The 25,182-nt window shown below is 34.4% G+C and overlaps 1 protein-coding gene across 10 annotated transcripts in view; it reads right to left on the bottom strand.

Annotated features, from left to right (window-relative positions):
* Positions 1–2,001: 2,001 nt before the first annotated feature.
* The window catches only part of LOC111060191 (ubinuclein-2), a 55,704-nt gene continuing 32,523 nt past the window's right edge, over positions 2,002–25,182 (bottom strand). For 3 of the 10 annotated variants that reach the window (XM_039438658.1, XM_039438660.1, XM_039438666.1), the window contains 8 exons: positions 23,185–23,469; positions 22,209–22,430; positions 20,672–20,866; positions 17,685–18,058; positions 15,678–15,750; positions 14,159–14,279; positions 9,673–10,081; positions 2,043–2,538 (listed from right to left, as the gene is read on the bottom strand). In XM_039438658.1, coding sequence (XP_039294592.1) covers positions 9,675–10,081; positions 14,159–14,279; positions 15,678–15,750; positions 17,685–18,058; positions 20,672–20,866; positions 22,209–22,430; positions 23,185–23,469 — 1,677 coding nt within the window. In that variant the 3' untranslated portion in view covers positions 2,043–2,538; positions 9,673–9,674. Of the gene's footprint in view, positions 2,539–9,672; positions 10,082–14,158; positions 14,280–15,677; positions 15,754–17,684; positions 18,059–20,671; positions 20,867–22,208; positions 22,431–23,184; positions 23,470–25,182 lie in introns of all 10 variants that reach the window. The other 7 variants (XM_039438659.1, XM_039438665.1, XM_039438657.1 and 4 more) reach the window with 6 other exon arrangements.

Here is a 25,182-nt window from a genome sequence, read left to right as displayed (position 1 = left end):
TCACCCTGTATAGTAGCTGGGAGAGCCAAATTTGGCTCCGACATTTCTGGTTTTTCATCTATGATGAAAATTTCAGCCAAATCTGTGATACTTTTAGTTTTTCAAAACCCACGATGGTTAAGTCCATGGTTTTTCTAATTTTTTTGTGAAAAATAAAAATCGCTCAAACTTTGTGACCTTATGCTCTTTGATGCGAGAAATACGAATCCGGAATCGGATTTGAAAAATGCGCTACCGTTCAGGAGATACGGCCAATTGAAAAATTGCAAATTTTATGTTTGAAGCTGCATAACTCACCCTGTATAGTAGCTGGGAGAGCCAAATTTGGCTCTGACATTTCTCAGGTAGAGCTTCATCTATGATGAAAATTTCAGCCAAATCTGAGATACTTTTAGTTTATCAAAATGGACGATGGTGAGTCCTTGGTTTTTCTAATTTTTTTGTGAAAAATAAATATCGTTCAAACTTAGTGACCTTATGCTCTTTGATGCGAGAAACACGAATCTGGAATCAGATTTGCAAAATTCTTTACCGCTCATTAAATATGACCGTTTGAAAGTTTGCAAATTTTATGTTTTAAGCTGCATAACTCACCCTGTATAGTAGCTGGGAGAGCCAAATTTGGCTCCGACATTTCTGGTTTTTCATCTATGATGAAAATTTCAGCCAAATCTGAGATACTTTTAGTTTTTCAAAACGCACGATGGTTAAGTCCATGGTTTTTCTCATTTTTTTGTGAAAAATAAAAATCGCTCAAACTTTGTGACCTTATGCTCTTTGATGCGAGAAATACGAATCCGGAATCGGATTTGAAAAATGCTCTACCGTTCAGGAGATACGGCCAATTGAAAAATTGCAAATTTTATGTTTGAAGCTGCATAACTCACTCTGTATAGTAGCTGGGAGAGCCAAATTTGGCTCAGACATTTCTGAGGTAGAGCTTCATCTATGATGAAAATTTCAGCCAAATCTGAGATACTATTAGTTTATCAAAATGGACGATGGTGAGTCCTTGGTTTTTCTAATTTTTTTGTGAAAAATAAAAATCGCTCAAACTTTGTGACCTTATGCTCTTTGATGCGAGAAACACGAATCCGGAATCGGATTTGAAAAATTCTTTACCGTTCAGGAGATATGGCCAATTGAAAAATTGCAAATTTTATGTTTGAAGCTGCATAACTCACCCTGTATAGTAGCTGGGAGAGCCAAATTTGGCTCCGACATTTCGCAGGTAGAGCTTCATCTATGGTGAAAATTTCAGCCAAATCTGAGATACTTTTTTTTACTGTTTCAAAACGCAAATTTTTCTTTCACAGCTGCATAGTAGCTAGAGACGCCTAATTTAGCTCCGACATTTCTCAAGTCAAGCACTATCTATGGTGCAAATTTCAACCAAATCTAAAGCTGCGTACACATATTCGCGCTTCCAACCCGTACCGAGCACGCTCCTCCCTCGTACCACCATCGAACCACAGTCGCTCCTCCCACGCACCCATCATGAACGTTACGGAAGATGTTAGATCTTCTCGCGTTCCCCGGTCGAACCACTCTTGCTCGCCGGTTGATCATCAATCGCTCTGCTGGAGTGACGTTCGGTTGCGGAGCAGAGCGAAAGTCTGTACGCACCTCAAGATACTTTTGGATTAACTCAAAACATTTTCATGGACTTTTATTTTAAATCATAGACTATAAATAATGGATTTTAAAGAATCCTGAACGGATGATCGGATTTGGTTGAATTTGGTACCAAATGATAGATCTTGAACTAAGGCTTATGATAAAATTGAAAATACACAAATTCAGGAGATATGGCCGTTTTTGTAGAATTTTTAAAAATCTTAAAATGACTGCAGCTTTGCATACTTGATGTGAGGAACACGGATCTGCAATTGGATTTGGAAAATTCGTTACTGTTCAGCAGATATGGCGAATTAAAAATTTGCAAATTCTATGTTTGCAGCTGAAAATTTTTCTAAACGGTTACATACAATAAATCATTTAGAAATTATGAATCAGGCTTTCTTTATTCTCAATTTCACTACAGCAAAATTAAAGCTCTTTCTAAACTATATGTTACAATAACATTATGTACCAGCATGTTCATTTAATACATAATATTCATAGAAGATTACCTTACTCTTATAATCTAGTTTATATATATATAATAGCAAATCACAAAGCACACCTACCAGCATTGTCTAACAATAGTAAAAAATACAAGTTGTAGAAGTAATAATTCTCAATATTTTTTACACCATTTATAATCGTTCATCTCATATTCTTCACTTAGCCTACAAATAAATACAAAACTGAAACACTTTCACACAACCAAATACAACACGAATGTAAAAAACAATATTTGATCATCGAACATAATTACAATAATAAATTAGTATCGATCGTTATGATTTGTTAAACAATATATCATTACTGTTTTCAATACTTATGTTCTACTATTCATCTATGATGGGAGGCTCACGAAGTCATATTATCGAAGATGTAGGAAGCATTTTGAAGTTTAATGCTGCTTAGGATGTTCTGAAACAAACCACGCATGAATCGTTAGTCAACATTTTTTATAAAGTTTATCCACCATAATCATAACTGATCTGAAAATGGGGAGTGTATAAATCGATAGACCATAGATAAAAAATAGCGTAAGTAGATATCCCATGGTATAGGGCGTATATGTCGCAACGTTTACTGTTATCTCAAGCCGATTACTATCGATTCTTACTGTTTTGGCCGGGTGAGAGTGTATGAACAGCACAATATGAGAGACTACCAGCGTCACACAGCTTCACAGTAAAGAAATACTTGGATTATCGGCTTGAGATAACAGTAAAAGTTGCGACATAAACGCCCTATACCATGGGATATCTACTTACGCTATTTTTCCTCTATGGTTAGACTAAGTCAACAATTTTGTATGAATTTAATCCAAAATAATCATGAGTGAACTAAAAATGGGGAATGTATACAACGTTAGATATGGTAGAGAATTTCTTATCAATTTAATCCTGAAAATTTAAACTAGAATAGAATCTTGTTTTATTTCTGCACACAAAAGTATACAATAAATAAGAATATACTATAAAGTTCATTATTCATTAACATACACAATCAAAAGAGTTAAACAACTCTGTGGATGAATTTTATGTATTTTGGTAGATAAATTGGATAAAGTGAACTAAAATTGGCGAGTGTATATAAATTTAATTTGTAGAGAGATAGTTTCATCTATCTCTAGTGAAAGAAAAAAAAGGGCAACTGTTTTCTCTAGTGAAAGAAAAAACAGGGCAACTTTTGAGTTAATCTTACATTGCTGTCAATTTTATTCAAGATCTAAACTGAGTACGAATTGAGAAATTTTGTGAGACAAAAATTAAAATGAGACCAAGATGGGTTATAGAATGCTATAACATCTATTAAACAAAGCTTATAGTTTCTATAGTTAGAGATTCGCTTAATATTTTCATCATTGATTAAAGAGGAAGTTTAAAGTGAATCACACAATAAAATAAGTGAAACAACTACTGTATAAATCTGGATCGTTCACAACATTGACAGAGAAAATATAATTTTCCTACAGATACCCTGAAAAGTGACCATTTGTGCACTGATTGCAGGCTGCAAAGAATCACTTTTCCGCACTAGTGCGCAAAGTGAGTACTTTGCGTACTCCAGATTTGCAGCATGACAACGCAAAATAGTTAGTAGGTTATATGGAGCACCAGTGCAGCAAAATCAAAATGAAGTTGGTAACAGTGAGTGCTGTGGCTGCTATAGTGAGCAGAGGTGCAACGAAGCACAACGCGCTAATTATTAAGTATATATTATAACCAAGGACAACATTTTTATTCAATTTGACAATAAATTAAGGTTTTTATCAATAATAAAATTACACAGAAAAACATTTGATGCATTTCAGGCAATTTTACCCATAATTACCCACTTTTCATATTCAATGGTAACTGTAGGAAAAACTTAATGTGAAATCTGAATATTTCCACTCTGCCCAACAGAAGTGTGTGAGTAAAAATAATCCTATTAGAACTCTTGGAATAGTTATTTGTGCAACTAGTGCGCAAAGTGACAGTTTGCTGCATCGAAAGAAACGTTTACGCCCGAGCCGTAGGCGAGGGCGGAATGGTTTCTTGAGTTCAGCAGAGGAACTTTGCGCACTAGTTGCACAAATAACTATTTCCTACAGATACCCTGAAAAGTGACCATTTGTGCACTGATTGCAGGCTGCAAAGAATCACTTTTCCGCACTAGTGCGCAAAGTGAGTACTTTGCGTACTCCAGATTTGCAGCATGACAACGCAAAATAGTTAGTAGGTTATATGGAGCACCAGTGCAGCAAAATCAAAATGAAGTTGGTAACAGTGAGTGCTGTGGCTGCTATAGTGAGCAGAGGTGCAACGAAGCACAACGCGCTAATTATTAAGTATATATTATAACCAAGGACAACATTTTTATTCAATTTGACAATAAATTAAGGTTTTTATCAATAATAAAATTACACAGAAAAACATTTGATGCATTTCAGGCAATTTTACCCATAATTACCCACTTTTCATATTCAATGGTAACTGTAGGAAAAACTTAATGTGAAATCTGAATATTTCCACTCTGCCCAACAGAAGTGTGTGAGTAAAAATAATCCTATTAGAACTCTTGGAATAGTTATTTGTGCAACTAGTGCGCAAAGTTCCTCTGCTGAACTCAAGAAACCATTCCGCCCTCGCCTACGGCTCGGGCGTAAACGTTTCTTTCGATGCAGCAAACTGTCACTTTGCGCACTAGTTGCACAAATAACTATTCCAAGAGTTCTAATAGGATTATTTTTACTCACACACTTCTGTTGGGCAGAGTGGAAATATTCAGATTAGATCTCCTGGAATTATATTTTACTGTTTTTGTGTAGTTGAGAAGTTGATATTGTGGTAATTATTCATATTAAATACAAGACTGAGAAATTGTCAAAAAACCACAGATTTATTGATAGTTAAAAAGATCGGTTTCGGTTGTTACACCACTGTCAATCTCTGATAAACTTAGTTTAGTTTAGACCGAAACCGGTCTTTCTAACTATAAATAAATCTGTGGTTTTTGACAATTTCTTAGCCTTTTATTTAATATCTCCACTATTCAATATTGTGCGCGAATCTAGCTTCAAGATACACTTGAACAAAATTCACTTTCTGTTCTCAAAAACAGTAAATTAGTTTAGAATTGAAGATCTCTACTAGATTACAGCCAAACTACAGCTAGAGGCATGCACAAAATAAAGGCTGAGATATCAATTCAATTCTAGATAAACTGTGTTAAATTGTATTGAGCTGCATGCAAATGTGTTGTGATAGAACCAACAAACCAATTACAGTAATGTGTCTAAAGCATTAGTCAGTGTGCAGTTAGTTAAAAAAGTGCAAATTATAAAATTAATTTATCTACGACCATGTTATAATGTAAACAATACAAATGGAAATTACTGAGATATTGCAATTATTCAAATGCTAATGGATCAATTATTATTATTAAACGAAAATCCAAATTAAATGCTGTAATTCACCCCGAAGACGTCTGCTACTGCAAATATTGACAACAGGGTTAACTCGATGAGCGCTACAATTCAAAAATTATTTCCATCTAGCTGTTAACCCTGTTGTCAATGTCTGCAGTAGCAGAAGTCTTCGGGGTGATTTACAGCATTTATTAAGGATTTTCATTGAATAATAATTATGAATTTAATTGGGTTTTTCGGGCTGTCAATATTTGCAGTAGCAGAAGTCTTCGGGTTGAATTACAGCATTTAATTGGGATTTTCGTTTAATAATAATACTTAAACATCACAACATACTACAGATGGAAATAAATTAGAAATTGCATTTGTTCAAATGCTAATTAATGAATTATTATTATTAATAGAAAATCACAATTAAATGCTGAATTTCCATCTAGCTGTTAACCCTGTTGTCAATATTTGCAGTAGCATAAGTCTTCGGGGTGATTTACAGCATTTAATTGGAATTAAATAGAGAATGCATTTATTCAAATGCTAATTAATATATAATTATTATTTAACGAAAATCCTTAATCCTTAATTAATTTTTGGATAGTAGTTCTCATCGAATTTCCATCTAGCTGTTAGCCCTGTTGTCAATGTCTGCAGTAGCAGAAGTCTTCGGGGTGATTTACAGCGTTTATTAAGGATTTTCATTAAATAATAATTATGCATTTAATTGGGTTTTTCGTTGGATAATAATCATACATTACATCATCACACTTACAAATTACAATTATAATTACAACATTACAAATGGACTAAATTTTAGAAAAGTGAAACCATAACCCTATTTTGGACTTTTAAAATGTGATCTAAATTTGGGAGAGAAATAGTACAAGGAGTATCCTTAGTTTTTCTCTCCCATTCAGTGCTACTTTGTAAAAATTATAAATAAATAAAATCCCATGGGGTCTATTCGCAATGGATTTTCAAAACTATACTATAATGAGGACTTTATTCAACTACTTCAAAATTATAACACGGTTTTCGATGCTGGTGACATTAATACAAGTTTTCTGATGACAGCAGCAGGATTCAGTTCATCAAGTTTTCACTACATCAAGTATTACAATAATGCTAAATTTTATGATATACCTATCATCATATATACGCAGAAGAGAGCATTTAACCGGCTAAAAAGAGAGTGTAAATAAATGAAATACCTCAACATCGCATCTAGGACTCACGGGTTCTACAATAACCTTTGAGGTCAAGAAAAATCAGATCTCAGAAGAAAATTACATCCCAATTCATCAGATACCATCACCACTACTGAGCCTAATAAATTACTGGAGGTAGTACAAATCGAGACAAAGTTACTTTTAAAAAGTATTTCACTACGAAATAATCATGTCTAAAAATTACTTCTGATCATCTGAATAGAAGCATAGAGAAACAATAGCGTAAGTAGATATCCCATGGTATAGGGAATTTATGTCGCAACTTTTACTGTTATCTCAAGCTGATAGTCCACGTAGTTCTTTCCTGTGAAGCTTTATGACGCTGGTAGTTCTCATATTCATACACTCTCACCCCAACAAAACAGTAAAAATCTACAGTAATCGGCTTGAGTTGACAGTACAAGATGCGGCATAAACGCCCTATACCATGGGATATCTACTTACGCTATTTTTTCTCTATGGTCTAACGATTTATACACTCCCCATTTTTGATCAGTTATGATTATTGTGGATTAAATTTATACAAAATGTTGACTAACGATTCATGTGTGATTTGTTTCAGCCGATCTCTAGCCGATTACTGTCGATTATTGTCAATGTTTACTGTTTTGTTGGGGTGATAGAGTATGAACGGCACAATTTGAGAGACTACCAGCGTCACACAGCTGCATGGGAAAGAATTACGTGAACTATCGGCTTGGGATAACAGTAAAAGTTGCGACATAAACGCCCTATGCCATGGGATATCTACATATGCTATCGTTTCTCTATGATAGAAGTCTTTAGTGAGATTCACGTTGAGTCAGGGTACAAGATGGGACAACAGTTTTGCCAATCTACTGTTATGCTGTGATTCAAGATATTCCGATATATTATGATACAATATTAGTTATTATTGTTGATTCTTTTTAATAATGATCAAGTTCATCTCAAATATACTGTATATTCTATTCGCCAAAAATATATCTTTTCATGGTTTGATAAAAAATTTTCATAATTATAGAAATTAAATATTCTGGTAGTTAAATTCGCAGTCAACAAACAATTCTGCAACAGTGCGAAGGTGGAAAATGATAGAGCTGTCTACTTAGTCTAATGACCGATAAGGAAACCAAATCAATGTTAATCAGTTCATCAATTTGGCAACGGTGCAGAGGTAGAAGAGGATAGCGCTATCTACTTTGTCTAATGACCGACAAAGATAGCATAACGTGGACCTCACTAGAGGACTTTACCTCCAGTAGTTATTTAGCTCAGCTATTGTTAGTAGAAAAGCGACGCACAAAATGGCGGATAGTGCTCTCTCTCTCTCTCTCTCTATCTATCTCACTCTCAAAGTGGCGACAAAATTGAAAAGACAACTTGATAGTATCATAGAGAAAAGATAGCATAAAAATCTGGTGTGGCGCACTCACACAACTTTCCTTGCCGTTATGAAAATTGATCAACTGACGCTAGTGTTCCCGCGCATCTCAAGTCTACTTTTGTAAGATCTGAGCCAGCTGGTGACAGGACAATAGCGCTGCAGACACACGAAGTCTGCTATCTCTTCATAGTGAATGATTTAATAGAATCAACAGTTTGCAATCGAATAATCTTATTTTCTCTAATTTCGAGCTTATTTTCAATTTTAGGTGAAAATGCTACTGAACATTAATTGTAGAGATTTTTATGCTCAATCTTTTCCACTTGAATTTTTCTGTTTAAATTGTATCTGAAGCCTGATAATTGGGAATCTGAAATCAAACTTTGCATAGATGGTGCAGTGCTCCTGAAATTTTTACAGATATGAGACTTGTGGCAATTGATAGTGCTTATCAATGACTTTTCTAGGTATGAATTTGATCAAAATCGTTGGAGCCGTTTTCGAGAAAATCGCGAAAAACCCTGTTTTTGACAACATTTTCGCCATTTTAGCCGCTATCTTGAATTGGATTTAATCGAAATTGATCGTGTCTGATCCTTTTATTGTAAGGACCTTAAGTTCCAAATTTCAAGTCATTTCGTTAATTGTGAGATGAGATATCTTGTACACAGACGCACATACACTCATACCCACACACACACACATACAGACCAATACCCAAAAACCACTTTTTTGGACTCAGGGGACCTTGAAACGTATAGAAATTTAGAAATTGGGGTATCTTAATTTTTTTCGGAAAGCAATACTTTCCTTACCTATGGTAATAGGGCAAGAAAAGTAAAATATGTCCAAAAGTCGTTTATGTCCCAAATTTTCGTCAACTCAAACCGATTACTGTCTATTATTACTGTTTGTTGGGAGTGTAATAGTGTAAGAACGACACTGTATGAGAGACTACAAGCGTCACATAGCTTCACCAAATACAACTACTATAGTCAGGTCCACGTTATAATGACAGTATTTGATCAACTTTGGTTTTGCTATCCGTGTCTATTATTCGACAAAGCCGGTGGTACTATCCTTTTCTAGGTTCACAACGATGCCAATTATGTTTTTTACAGTGTAGAAATATAATTAATTAATGCAGAGAATCGGCATCGCTATTCTTCTATCTTTATCCACTGCCATTATAACGTGGACCTCACTATAGGACTAACAGTGAAATTTGGAACAAAAACACCCTAAATCATGGGATATCTTCTTATGCTATCACCACAAAATGATACAGTATCAACACACATGATACAGTATCATCACACATGATACAGTATCAACACACATGATACAGTATCATCACACATGATACAGTATCAACACACATGATACAGTATCATTTCAACTTGATACACAACACCAAAATTTGATACAAAACTTCCAAACCCAATCAATTCTACAAACCATGGGATATTTTCTTATTATATATTTTGTCTATAATAGTAGGCCTGTACAAATCGAAACACTTGAAAAATATCACTTTATTCCCTCACAGTTACCTTCAGAATCCGTAGTTCCAATCGTAATTGGAGCCGTACTGATGGTGAGTCGATGATTTGTTCTTTCTTTGCTGATGGTCTGGCTGTCTCTGACGATCTCTCTGATAGTCTCGCTGATTGTCCTGCAATTTCTTGTTGTAATGATGCTGACTATGATTCCCATGATGCTGATTCTGCTGCTGATGATGATTATGCTGATAATCTGCGGCATTTTTATCGAAATAAGACGTCGTTGACTGCGATCGGTTCATTTGATGATTCTGATGATGATGATGTGGCTGTTTATTGTAATGATGTCGATCCTCATGACTTTGTTGATGATGGTAATTATGTTGATAGGAATGTGAAGACGATGATGTTGATGACGTAGATGATGGTCGCGTTGAATGTGAGGAATGTTGAATAACGCCTAAACAATATGGCATTCATTATTTCAAAACTTTGAAAAATTATTTTTCAAAACTTAAACTAATAATTTTAAAATAAATTATTGATAGTTGAGCCATGAGAACCCAGCACATAGGCCTTCTGAATTTTATGAAATTATGGAGAATACAAAACTTAATAAACTGATAAATTTCAAATAAATTATTGACAGTTTCCAAATTGATAGTTGAAGGTTTCTTTATTGAAGAAAAAATAAGGCAGAACATCCAAAGGGATCTCTCTGCCAATAAAAGCCATAAGAATAAATAAATAATGCAGAAAACATTTATACAAATGTTTGTATACAAAGCATGAGAGCCTTTCGATTTTTTTGAAATTATGGAGAATAATAAATTAATAATTATATAGTATTATTGCATCTAAAACATTTTATAACAATTTGAGAGAGAAATGGTACGGTACAGGATCAGCCTAGTTTTTCCTCCATGGTCATAATTTATTATGATTATAATGTTTTGTGCAATTAATAAATTAGTATATTTTATAATAAATATTCATTCATATACTGATAGACCCTCTTCCCCCAATGAGCATCACCTGTGCAAAAATGTAAATAATAGTTTTCTATCTTCCAAAGTGAGCTTCATAAAAAGAAAGAAAGAGTTATTATTGATAGTGAAAGATCCACTTATTGAAGATAAACACCAAGGTAAATAGAGAAAATAAGGTACATTAATTTGATGCGATTCTACTGAGTTTTCCCATGGTTAGATTAATTATCTTAAAAAAGGTAACCTAAATTATATCCCATTAATTAACCACATAGTAATATATTATTCCCACATAACCATCATCCTGAATTATAATAGGAAATCATAATTTTGTCTTCTAAGACTATCGAATGTGTTAAGGAAATAAACTGAAGTTTGTAAAAAAGAAATAGGGTACTGGGATAACATTCTCGTGCATTTCTATAAGTGATATCAGGTTGACAATTGTTTAGGCGGGATGCACACCGGAGAAACGCGTTTCGTGAAAAAAGTTTCAGGAAACGTGAAACGATAGTTGCTCGCAATCGACTGATAAGATTAAGCAGGGAACGTTTCTTTTGAATGCAATGAGCGAATGAAACGGATTGCATGAAACAAGTTTCATGAAAGAGGGCTTCACGAAATGCGTTTCTCCGGTGTGCATCCCGCCTTAATCTTTCAAATTTGCAAGATATCAAAAACAAAACCTGGCGATTGGTTATTTTTGAGAATGTGTTGTCAAAAACTACATTATCAAAGGATTTATATTTGAGTACAGAAGTTGTAAACTGTAGCCACATTGAGAATAAATATTTTTGCTTATAGAAAATTGAAATTGTAAGGCTGAGCGCACACCGGTTAGTCAAGACAAGACAAGACATGATCAGACACGTTCAGTCACAATACTTCACATTGTTGCATATGAAGACATGTCTAATTGCAATGACTAAGCAACTATGTGAAGTATTGTGTCTGATCATTTTTAGAATACAGAGAAAGGCTATCAGACTGATTTGTGGGCTTTCTAAGCGAGCACAGTGTGATGAGCATTTTAAAATTCTGGGAATATTGACTCTACCTTCAATATTTGTACAACAGAGCCTTATTTATGTTAAGGAGAATTTGGAGAAGTTTGTGGAGCAGGGGCTAGTTCATAGCCATAACACTAGAAATAGGGGTAATTTGACTACTTATCGGTATACCTATTCTAGTACACAAAAAACATTTTCATTTTTATCAATAAAATTGTTTAATTCACTTCCTGAAGATCTTAAAGAGATGGAGAATGGAACTTTTAAAATTCATATGAAACGTTTCTTAGCAGCTAACCCTTTAAAACAAGATTGAAGATTTTTATACATTAGCCAGGAATATTCGGTTATAAGTTGAAAATCAGGTGACATATTATCATAGGGTACTGATAGTGTAACTTACTGATGTAATATATTTTTATTTTGTATCATGTTGTATATATTTGACACTTCTATTGTATCTGATGACCTCAGATATTGCTGCAATAAAGATTCTATTCTATTCTTGTCTTGTCTTGACTAACCGGTGTGCGCCTAGCCTAAGGGTATTTAAAAGAAGATATAATCTAGATTTAGTTGTTGATATGCGAAGATATTTTTTTGTGATAAATTGATAATAAATTCGAATTTGAAATATTAATACATGTCAGATCTGTTTGATACTTTTAGCCTCCTGATAGAGCTTGGACAAACAAATTGCAAGACATCTTAAAGCATTTTTAGCTGGAATACAGTTCAACTATTGAACAACTATCAAACCACTTCAACTGTTTGAAATTGATTTTTTTGCGATTTATAGTTTGTCCTCATAATTAAAATTTGTCCAATTGATTGACATGAAACGTTTTGCGATATGTTAATGTAAAAGATGCAGAAATTCTGAATTATAAAACTTCTATATTACTGTGGTGATGACTGAAAATTAAACTGAAAAGTAAAAGTAACCAAAGTACATTCTATATTTTAGATTACTTTTCAGTTTGATTATCAGTCATCACTACAGAAGCTTTTTCATTCAGAATTTCTGCATCTTTTTCATTCCAAACATATCACAAAACCTTTTAGGTCAGTCAATACGACAAATTTTAATTATCAGGAACAAACTATAAAATCGCAAAGATGCAGACATTCTGAATGAAAAAACTTCTATACTTCTGTAGGGATGACTGAAAATTAAACTGAAAAGTAATCTAAAATATAGAATGTACCAAAGTACTCTACATTCCTTCTGTGTGCGGTACTTATATTTCCAATTGATGGATTTTTTTATTTTCAAGTCAAAGTCAACAGTTTGCAACCACTGTAAATATTAATAGTAGTTATCACGTCAAGTTTTTATTAAAACAGTAATACATTCCTGATTCTACCAAGTATGTATGCTAAAAAAGGCAAAACAGTCACTAATATTTTCACTATGTTTGCAAGCAAAATCGGTTTTAGGCTATTTCTAAATATACTGTAACTCCAAAGTAGGTACTTCTTCTAAAAATTGAACTATTTTCACTATGAATGCAAGCAGTACTATATTGAGATTCACGTTATAAAGTCAAAGAAAATGATAGAAAGGCATCGTTGCCAGTTTCCCATTTCCACCGCCTTCTATAGTAGATAGCTGTGATTGAAGATATCCCAGTAAATCTGATCTAATATTAGTGTTGATTCTCTTGGTAATGTTGAATTCTATCTCAAATTCATTTAAGATAAAAAATTTTTGTGATCTTAATAAGTGTTGATTTAATAAATATTTGTTGAGTGAATAACATTAGGTAATATCCCAAAGTGATATCTTGTTAATTGTCGCTTACCGAGCAAAGTCTTTTTCTATTTTATAAGTCAAGTTACGGTGCAATGGACAAAACAGAACTATCAGTTACAAAAAAAAAAATGACGAAATATAATCAGGTCGATTAAGAAAACAGAACTATTGTTATTGATTGTTTTATTGTATAAAATGGATTATTTATATATCCCTCAAATAGCTTACAGCTAGGGGGATACTATCGCACTGTTGTAATATTCAAATAAAAAAATACTGTATATTTTATTCACGGAATACCATCATATCAAATAAGCTTACTATATAAAAATAGAAAATCTCAGTACCCTTTTTGAATTATTTAATCACAAAATGTTTCGGACATTGATGCCATTTTCAAGTCTATTACAAGTAGCCCGATACAGAAAAGAGATAAGCTTACTATATATTTTATTCACTAAGAAAATACTATATATTTTCATTATTTGATAATAAATTAGTATAATTGATATTGAATATTCTGGTATTCAATTAATAATCATTCATAGCATAAAAACTATTTTTGGCAAAGTTGCGAAGATGTAAAAGGATAGAGCTATTTGTTTTGTCTAATAAAAGACAAGGATAACGAACCAATGTTATTCAGTTGCTGATGTTATAACGTGAAATCTCAAAATTTAAACATAAGCTGACATTATAGCGTGAACTTCACTACAGTTATTTCTAAAATATTTGGAATACTTTGCAAAGTACTTCAAATTTCAAATATTGAAAATACTTACTTGGCACAACGGCATGTGACATAGGAACTTGCTGAGGGAGATTTGGATGTGCTGAAGGGTATTTACCGTACGACATGCCGGACGTCGAACTGTTCATCAGCTGAGGAGTGTTGAAGGTGGGCTGCAAATCAAAAAAATAAATTTTACTAAAATTTAGACAGTTTTGCCTGCTAGGACAAGAATTTCTCAATATTGTATGTTATGTTTTGAAGGGACGGATCCAAGGATCCACAGGTTCAAAGAGCCTCACAAGTCAACCGAAGCTTATTGTGTGTTCTCAATATTTTAACTTTATTTTCATGAATAGATTATTGTATTTGTGATTATTATCAATGAATATGTTTTTGATTTTGTATTAAAAATTTTCAAATGAGTGCAATATTTCTAAAGTTTTTAATTTATTGTGATACATTCTGTGTTTCATTTAGAGTAACACCAACCTTCAAAATTTTCATTTCAAATCAAGTGAAGAAGCAGTGTGTGATTACATAACCTTAACTTTTGGAGTACATATCAAAACTTTTGGAGAGAAATAGTACAGGCTCAGCCTAGTTTTTCCTCCAATGTCATAATTTATTGTATTATGATTATATAGTGTATTATACAATGAATGAATAAATAAATAAATAAATATAGATAGGTAAATTAGAGTGAGGTGCACGTTATAATGGCAAGGGAGAAAGATAGGGGAACAGCGTTGCCGATTCACTGCCTTGCCACTGCCTTCTATAGAGGATAGCTGATACCGGTATATCTGATGTAGTATCAACTGTTCATTCTTGTTTAAAATAATCAATTCTATTTTATTCGTCAAGAAAAAAAATTATATTTCAATTACTAAATAAAAAGTTTTCATAATTGAGATTAAATATTTTGTTAATCAAATATACTACTGCATTGATAAAAAACGATCTAGCAAAGTTACATACTGTACTTTTTGTGAGTAGTACCATAGAGAAACAATAGCGTAAGTAGATATCCCATGGTCTAGGGCGTTTATGTTGCAACTTTAACTGTTATCTCAAGCCGATTACTGTCGATTTTTACTGTGTTGTTGGGGTGAGAGTGTATGAACGGCACAGTATGAGAGACTACCAGCGTCTCACAGCTGCATGGGAAAGAACTATGTGAACTATCGGCTTGAGATTACAGTAAAAGTTGCGACATAAACGTCCTATACCATGGGATATCTACTTACGCTATCGTTTCTCTTTGGTAGTACCTTGTTCACTTGTAACTTGTCGCTTTATACTTTTGTGAATATTTTGTAATAATTTCGATTGAATAAATTTTGATTTGATTTGAAAGTTGCTAAGATAAAAAAGGTTAGCGCTATCTGCTTTGTCAAATGATAGACAAGGATAGCAACACCAATGATCATCGAATGCTGCCATTATAACGTGGACCTCACTATGGGACAAATATCTCCCAATTGAAACTCTATTTTGATGTATAATTTATTGTATTTATGTGCAATATTCAATGAATAAATTAGTTAATTAAAAGAACAGTAACCTACCAACGAATTTTGTGGATGTACTTTGCTGCCTGATGTATAACTGGGAATGTCGTCTAGTATTTCACACTTATAACTACTGGAACAGAGAAAATACATATTTTATTTTCAAAATGAAAAAATCACACTCAATTACTGGTATAGAATCTACAGATGGAATAAATATTGATCAATTAATGAATATTAATAAATTCATTTATTAATCATGTCAACAACATTGAAAACAAGCAAACCAAGTCCATAAACTATTTTATCCCCCCATCAAAATGGATAATCCAAATGAAGGTTATGGAAACTTTCTCAATTCTTTGAAGAATTCATTCGCCCAAGTCTTCAAACATTATAACGAGCGCAATGAACATTCAGAAGTCATAACGATCAACCAAGAAAAAATAATGAAAAATTATGATTGAATGAAAACGACTTGATACTGTCGTAACCACTGATTTATAAAAATATTTTTAGATACTAGTTCCGTGATTACACCTTTATCAATCTCTAGTAAACTGTTACTGACGTTAGGACATAATCATAGGTACAGCACTAGAAAGAGAGATAAACTTTTACATTTGCAAAGCCATAGACTTGAGTTCTACAAGAAGAAGCCCACATACATAGGAGCCAAGTTCTATAACAAGCTACCGACGCGAATCCAACAAGAGCCGAATCCCAATAAATTCAAATTGGAATTAAAGAGATATTTAACCGAAAGAGCTCTTTATAATATCGAAGAATATCTGAATGAATGAAATCAGCTCCTATGAGTTGAATTGTATTGTATGTTTGTATTGTTGTATTCTGTAGATGTTTTATTTGTTTTGTATTTTCAATTGTATCTAATCAAAGATATATATTTTTGACACTATTCATGGTATACACTGTACAAACTTATGAATAAAGAAATTATGAAATGAATTTAAGTTTACTAGAGATTGATAATGGTGTAACAACCGTAACTAGAATATCAAATTATTTTAAATAAAATAGCATTTTATGATAATATCAAGACGTTTTCATTCAATATATTTTCAATGAATAATACATTGTGTATCATTGAGTCAATAGAAAAATGAATATGGATATATACCACAGCATTACCTTCAAAACACAGAAAATAATATTTATGTAGGCTAGCCCTAGGCCTTAGGCCCGCCGCAAAGTAGACCCACGCTAATCCACGCCGTGGGATGTTTTGTAAACCATTGCTAGGCTTCTCCAGACATCTGTGTAATACATGCAATGAATAATCCACTTGTCAGCTGATTGATTATGAATAATTCTATAGCAATGGTTTACAAAACATCCCACGGCGTGGGTTGCTTTTCGTGGATTAGCGTGGGTCTACTTTGCGGCGGGCCTAATCATGGGTACACGGTTGCCAAGGTGACTGTTTTGGCAACAAACTGTTTCAATTTCATTTATTGCCAATTAGAATATTCAAAACATATTACAAAAGTTATACAAAGATAACAAGTTTCAAATTTAAAGTTTTTATGATGAAAGTTCCAAATTGATGTAGTATTTTATTTTCATCTTGTTCATAAATGTAAACTTTTAATGAATAAAGTGTTAATTACAAAAGCACATTTACAATAATATGATGATTAGCCTATTTTTTTACTCAATTCATTTGCCATAATTAGCTTGTCTTTATTTTATAATTATTGTTTTTTTTAGTTTAACTAACATTAGATTTTCTCATGTCATAGATTGATACAAAAGTCACATACGAAAAAATACATGATCTAAAACTGAAGTATAACATTAAATGAAAATACTAAGAAATTGTCAAAAACCACAGATTTATTGATACTTAGAAAGACCGTTTTCGGTTGTTACACCATTGTCAATCTCTGATAACCGGACAACCGAAATCGGTTTTACAATTTCTTAGTATTTTTATTTAATATGAATAATTACCACAATATCAACTTCTCAACTACACAAAAAGTGAAAGTATAACATAATATGAAAAAACAATTTTCCAAAAATTTAGGACTTATTACGAACCTGTCATTTTTCGACCTGCTATCAGGCTGCGGCGATTGACATGGAGGAGGAGGAGGTGGTGGAGGAGGAGTGGGGGCAGCCGAAGGTGGTAGAGGGGGAAGAGGAGGCAAATCCAGCGGCAGAGGAGGAGGAGGAGAGGGAAGAGGAGGAGGTAGAGAAGAAGGAAGAGGGGGAAGAGAAGAGGAACATGGAGGAGGAGGTGGCGGAGGTGTAGGAGGAGGTGAAGTGGGAGGAAGAGGAGGAAGTTCCTCTTTTTTCAAGATGTGTTTGTAGAATTCGTTCTGGTAACTTGATATGTGCGGCGTTGATTTTTCTGAATAACTTGAATGATTAGAGAAGGAGGCCGGACTGAGCGGTTGCGACAATTTCGTACCCTGCAACAATTTTAACAAATATTCAATTACAAACTCATAAAACAATCAATATAATTGATTATAATTGAGAACAAAACCGCTTATTTGCTCATTGATTTTAATAATTTGATGTATAGTGAGGTCACGTTATAATGGCAGGGGAGAAAGATAGGAGAATAACGTTGCCGATCCTCTGTCTTGTCAATGCCATCTATAGACGGTAGCTGATACAGGTTTATTGATGTAATATTAACTGTTCATTCTCGTTTAAAATAATCAATTATCCTATTATATTAAGCGAGCAATTTCTGTATTTATAATCTAGTTATTTTTATATCTGGTTATTCATGTTCAACGGATCTCGAAAACAGCTTTAACTATTTTCACGAAATTTGGAACATAGTAGGTTTATGATATAAGAATTCGATTGCACTAGGTCTTATCCTTGGGAAAACTCGCTTACGGTAGGCCATGCATGATACACATGTCGTCATACATTGTGTGTCATCACAGCGACAGCCTTCAAGCAAATTTCTTTGAGGTTAGGTTATAGTATCTTTGATTTTGTGCTGGTCATTTTTCTTCACTACTCTATGTGAGGTTAAAATTATACCAAATAAAAAAATTATATACCAACCTTACAATATTGAAAGTAAAAAGAAATGGACATGAATTAAATACAACAGAACAGTTTGAAATTTATAAAGCCACCATCCTAGACAGTAACAACATACTAAATGAACAGCTGAATTTCAAATCCAACAAACTTTCTGATCACATAATAAACACCACAAATCTTCTTAACCATCAAAACATTTCCGGTCTACACTGTTGAAAATGATCGCTAGACGATTGAAAGTACTCCAGTCAGTAAGTAAAAGTTTTTAATATTTACTTTTCCTACAGTTACGTTGAAAAGTGGCCATTGCTGCACTGATTACAGAACGCAAAGAATCACTTTTCCGCTCTAGTGCGGGAAAAATTTTTCTGCACTCCAGATTTGCAACATGGCAACACAAAATACTTAGTAGGTTATATGGAGCAACAGTGCAGCAAAATCAAAATGAAGTTGGCAACAGTGACTGGGCTGCTATAGTAAGCAGAGGTGCAACGAAGTACAACGCGCTAATTATTAATTATATATTATAACCAAGGACAACATTTTATTCAACTTGACAATAAATTAAGGTTTTTATCAATAATAAAATTACACAGAAAAACATTTGATGCATTTCAGGCAATTTTACCCATAATTACCCACTTTTCATATTCAATGGTAACTGTAGGAAAAACTGAATGTGAAATACGTGCGCAAAGTTCCTCTGCTGCACTCAAGAAGCCATTCCGCCCTCGCCTACGGCTCGGGCGTAAACGTTTCTTTCGGTGCAGCAAACTGTCACTTTGCGCACTAGTTGCAGAAATAACTATAATAATCGACTGCATGTCGTGTTCAAATACATAAAAAAGTGTGTTTATACAAAGCAGCTCGGAATGAATCAAGAAACCATCAAAATTATTCTTGTATCATTATAATTTGTAATTTTCCAGTGATATATTTATAGTTAGTGGCTGTTTATTTTATGTCGGAAGCCTCTCTCTGAAGACAAAATATTCATTATGAACATGTGTGTGTGTGTGTGGTGTGTGTGTGTGTGTGTGTGTGGTGTGTGTGTGTGTTGTGTGTGTGTGGTGTGTGTGTGGTGTGTGTGTGTGGTGTGTGTGTGTGTTGTGTGTGTGTGTGGTGTGTGTGGTGTGTGTGTGTGTGTGTGTGTGTGTGTGTGTGTGGTGTGTGTGTGTGTGTGTGTGTGGTGTGTGTGTGTGGTGTGTGTGGTGTGTGTGTGTGTGTGTGTGTGTGGTGTGTGTGTTGTGTGTGTGTGTGTGTGTGTGTGTGTTGTGTGTGTGTGTGTGTGTGTGTGTGGTGTGTGTGTGTGTGTGTGTGTGGTGTGTGTGTGTGTGGTGTGTGTGGTGTGTGTGTGACTGATAAACATGCTTGTCCTGCCGTTAGTGGCCTGTTTAATAACTGAAACTATACTATAAACGCTCATTTTATGAAGAAACGTTTATTTTATGTTAAAAGCTGCTGTCTAACTTCTGTTTTCTGTTCAAAGGTTGTCACTGATGACAACAGTCGGTCCCGGCTGCCTAAAAAGCAGTCGTTAGGTCATGTCAGAAGCCCTGAAATTGATCAGTTGCGACCTGAAAACTCTGACACCAGACCTGAGCCAGCCAGGTCACGCGATATAATTATTACTGATGAAAACACTACATGCATCTTCAATGTTTGATTCCATTACGAACTGCTTGTTAAATAATCACTTTTGAACAACTAAATTAAGACATAGCAGTCAGGTATTTATAAATAGAAGCTATTAGCTTCTACTCACATTAGTGGAGCGCTTTCGGACACTAGGCCCTTCATCAACACTGTGTTGAAAACGCTCCACAAATGTGAGTAGAAGCTAATAGCTTTTATTTATAAATACCTGACTGCTATGTCGTAATTTAGTTGTTCAAAAGTGACTACATGCATGTCGAGCATGTGTGTACACACATGTTCAACACACTTGCCCTGTCTTCAGTGGCCAGCCTAATGAACTGATTTGAAATGATGTAAAAATGACTGAATTCGGGCACCTTGGCATCGGAAGCAGTGATAGAATCGTTAGTGGACCCCCTTGACATCTGTCGCAGCATTGCCAGATCCTGCAGCACCTGATCCACCTCCATCTGCGTCTGCACCGTTTCCTGGTCGTTGCTAGGCAACCGCTGCTGGCTTCTCTTTGTCTCACTCGACTTGGACGATTCGGGCGGCAACCGGCTTACTGGAGCCTAAATAAACCGAGGAATAGACGATCAAGTAAGAATCCTGAACTATTTCATTGAGAATAATCTATTTATTTGAAAATTTACATATTTGAGGGCACCAGGAACTGAATCCCACTATTGCTTACATAACACACATTGAGCATACAATCTACTCTTCGAGTAAGGATGAAAGACCCAAGTGCCGGTTGCACAAAAGCCAGTTGAATTTTAATCGTGATTAATTTCACGAGAACCAATCAGAGAAGGCTTCTCTGATTGATTCTCGTGATATTAATCACAATGAAATTTAACCGGCTTTTGTGCAAACGGGTCCTGGCACTACCACCGTAAACAAAGCCTTAGTGCATTCTGGTGACGTCAGCACAGGTAGGGCTCCTACACCAATAAAAATTTGTTGATTTCAGCTGATTCATTGACCGAGCGAAGTGAGGTCTAAGATTCAAGTCGACGGTTTGGCATTTATGTTTGAATGTTTAAATGTTTATATGTTGCGCATTCACGGCGAAACGAGGTAATAGATTTTCATGAAATTTGACAGGTATGTTCCTTTTTTTAATTGCGCGTCGACGTATATACAAGGTTTTTGGAAATTTGCATTTCAAGGATAATATAAAAGGAAAAATGAGCCTCCTTCATACGCCAATATTAGAGTAAAAATCAGACTATAGAATTATTCATCATAAATCAGCTGACAAGTGATTACACAGATGTGTGGAGAAGCTAGTCTATTGCTGTATTTCAATAAGGTCTATAGTTTCAATCATACTAGTAGTTCTGTGAACAGTAGACCTCGCACAGTATTCTCATCCAAAAGTACCTGATTGAAACTATAGACCTTAATATGGAAATACAGCAATAGACTGGCTTCTCCACACATCTCTGTAATCAATTGTCAGCTGATTTATGATGAATAATTTCTATAATCTGATTTTTACTCTAATATTGGCGTATGAAGGAGGCTCCTTTTTCCTTTTATATTATCCTTGAAATGCAAAATTTTCAAAAACCTTGTATATACGTCGACGCGCAATTTAAAAAGGAACATACCTGTCAAATTTCATGAAAAACTATTACCGCGTTTCGCCGTAAATGCGCAACATATAAACATTCAGAGAAATGCCAAACCGTCGACTTGAATTTCAGACCTCACTTCGCTCGGTCAATTAGCTAGTGTTTTATTGGTGTAGGAGCCCTACCTGTGCTGACGTCACCAGAATGCACTAAGGCTTTGTTTACGGAGGTAGTGGTCCTAGTCTTTAAATTCAGAAGTAAACTAGACTGAGCACTGCTGTTTCAATCAGTACTATCTCCAGTAAGTTATTTAGTTGAGTTTGAGTGGTTTTACCTCTTCAGGTTGAGGAGTCGACATGAGACTCTCACTGATCAGCTGACTGAGAATGTCGGTTGCTGTCACGGTCTCCAACTTCATTTCCTGGTCGTAGTCAGTTGTTGACGCTGGTTGTTCCTGTTGTTGTTGTTGCTTCTCTTGTTGTTGTTGTTCTTGTTGTTGTTGTTGTTGATCAACAACAGGCGAGGCTGGCCGATCAACTTGCACTTCCTCTTTTATCTGAAACAACGGAGAATAAAGCTATTAACGGTTGCATGCAAGGGTGTGATCACATTGAATGCGTATATGTGCAAGTGCATGCCAGATCAAGTATGAGCCAACAAACAAAATTTGAAAAGTGCCATTGAAACACGTTGGGACTTGCATGTAGCTGCACAAACTGAACGCAACCAGCAAGTGCAAGCGTTCAGTGTGAGTGTTCCTATTTCTCATCTGCACGCTTGGTCATGCACAACTAAGCTTGCATTTGCAGATATACGCATTCAATGTGATCACACCCTTATTCAATACTAAAATCGGTTGCGTCGTGATTGTTTGCATATTATAACCAAGGATAAAAACGCAACCGGTTGACAATTGTAGTTTCAAATTAGTTGCACCAAGAAACTAGATATCCCGGGTTCAAACGCGAATACGAACAAACGATTTTAGCCTGGTCACTTCCGTGTAATCGGATGGCAACGCTAAACCGTCGGTCCGGTCTGAAGTATGACAGTCGTAAGGCCTATTGTAGACTTAAATTATATATTCAGGCGAGGTGGGACCGTCCCGCAAGGGACTCCCCACCAATAAAAGCCATACAAATTCATTTATACTGTTGGAAACTGTATCACATTAAAAAAAAACAACAATTTCAAATTTCAGATAACAGACTAATGATTTAAATGAATGAATATAAAACAAAATTCGATACCCTACTTTCAGATAACAGTCTTATGACTTTAATGTAATATTCGAAATTCGATAAACTCACTTCGGTTTTAACAACAGAAGCAGCACTATTGGCTTCAGCTGTGGATTCCATCTTGAGTTTTTTCTTGGCCTTGTTTTCATCTACTTTGGGCGTGGGCGTAGATGAAGAGAGAGGAACATCTATCGGTTCATCCTTTATCTCAATGATTGGAAAAGGATCGATAGTCGGTTTACTGTCTCTGTCTCTCACCAGCTTCTCGTTTTTCATCTGCTCCTGCAGAATTCGATGCTTCAAACTTCGCGGACTTGAGGATGGCTCGGACTTACGGGTCTCTGGGTTTTGTGTCTGTAATCACAAAACAAAGATTTGTCAGAAAAACACTGAAATCTGTTGATATTTCTTTGTAAAATTGTAATATACTGATAATATTTCCATGTAAAACTGAAATATATTGATATTTCCAAGTGAAAAAGATAGTCCAAAGTGAAATGACGCTATAGTGAGGTCCACGTTTTAATGGTAGTGAAGAAAGATAGAACAACGTTGCCGACTCTGTCTTGTCAATAAATTCATAATCGACTACAGTGAGGTCCACGTTATAATGGCAGTACTTGATTAACATTGGTGTTGCTATCCTTGTCTATATATCAACAAAGCTGATAGCGCTATCCTTTGTAACTCCACAAGTGGTTGATAAGGAGAAGAAGAATATGAAGAAGGTGAAGAAAAAGAAGAAGTAGGAGATGTAGGTATAGTGAAGTCCACGTTATAATGGGAGTGGAGAAAGATAAGAGAACAACGTTGCCGATCCTCTGTCTTGTCAATGCCTTCTATAGACGGTACCTGATACAGGTTTACTGATGTAATATTAACTGTTCATTATCGTTTGAAATAATCAATTATATTTTATCAAGCAAGAAATTATATTTTTCAATAATTATTTCATAATTAAGGTGAAATATTTTATTAAATATTAATTCTGCATTGTTAAAAACAGATTTGGCAACTGAGCAAATCGAGAAAGAAATAGCGCTATCAGCTTTGTTGAATGATAGACAAGGATAGCAATACCATTTCTAATCAAACACTGCCATTATAACGTGGACCTCACTATAGAAACACCAAAAATTGCCAGTTTTTACTCACCGATTGTCTGCCGACACTCTTTCAAGATTCAATTTACTTGAGAAATCTAGAAAATCGCATTGTAAACGCAATGAAAAACTAGAGAACATAATTTATTAAAGCTGGATTCGCATACAAACAGTGAGAATCTAATTCACACGAGTGAATATTGAACTATTACCACCAGTCAGTATTTATTTATTCATTTACAATGGTGACAACGGGTTTCCCCAAACATGTCTCCTTTACAAGAAAATGCAAAATCTTAAAATATAATATATAGAAAACTTATAAAAAATCATAAAAAGAAATAAGGTACAAATGGGAATATTTATCCTATTACATATGGTAATAAGGTACAAAATGATAATATGGAAAAATACAATAATTAAAAAAAAAAAAAAAAATATGAAAAGATGAGATGAATACAAAGCATCGAAATACTACTCATAGAAGGTCCAAAAATGGAAAATATAAAATTCTAATAACACAAGTATTAAAAGAATGAAATAACCAAAAATATAACTTATTAATGAGTTCCAAGTCCCAAAACATATTATGCACACCCACACATACATGAAAAAATGATCGATGTAGAATTAATCGAATGAGTATGTAGAATCGATGTAGTATGAATAATACCATTAGAGCTTATGGGAATTATATTTTTCCTGTTCACTGTCGTGTGCGAATCCAGCTTAATTATTATTCTCTGATTGAATAATTCTCACCAACAGCTGATGTAGCCAATCGGAGGATGATTATCGGAGGACCATATTTTTATAGTGAGATCCACGTTGTAATGGCAGTATGTGATTAACGTTGGTGTTGCTATCATTCAAGTTCATTAATTTGCCATAAAATAATACAGATTAATAAAATAAATATTCTAAATTAAATGAATTTGAAATTGTTGCTATCATTCGAAAAAGC

Source organism: Nilaparvata lugens, chromosome 12 (assembly GCF_014356525.2).
Source record: "Nilaparvata lugens isolate BPH chromosome 12, ASM1435652v1, whole genome shotgun sequence".
Lineage (NCBI taxonomy): Eukaryota > Metazoa > Arthropoda > Insecta > Hemiptera > Delphacidae > Nilaparvata > Nilaparvata lugens.
This window is presented reverse-complemented; position numbering and strand designations above follow the sequence as displayed.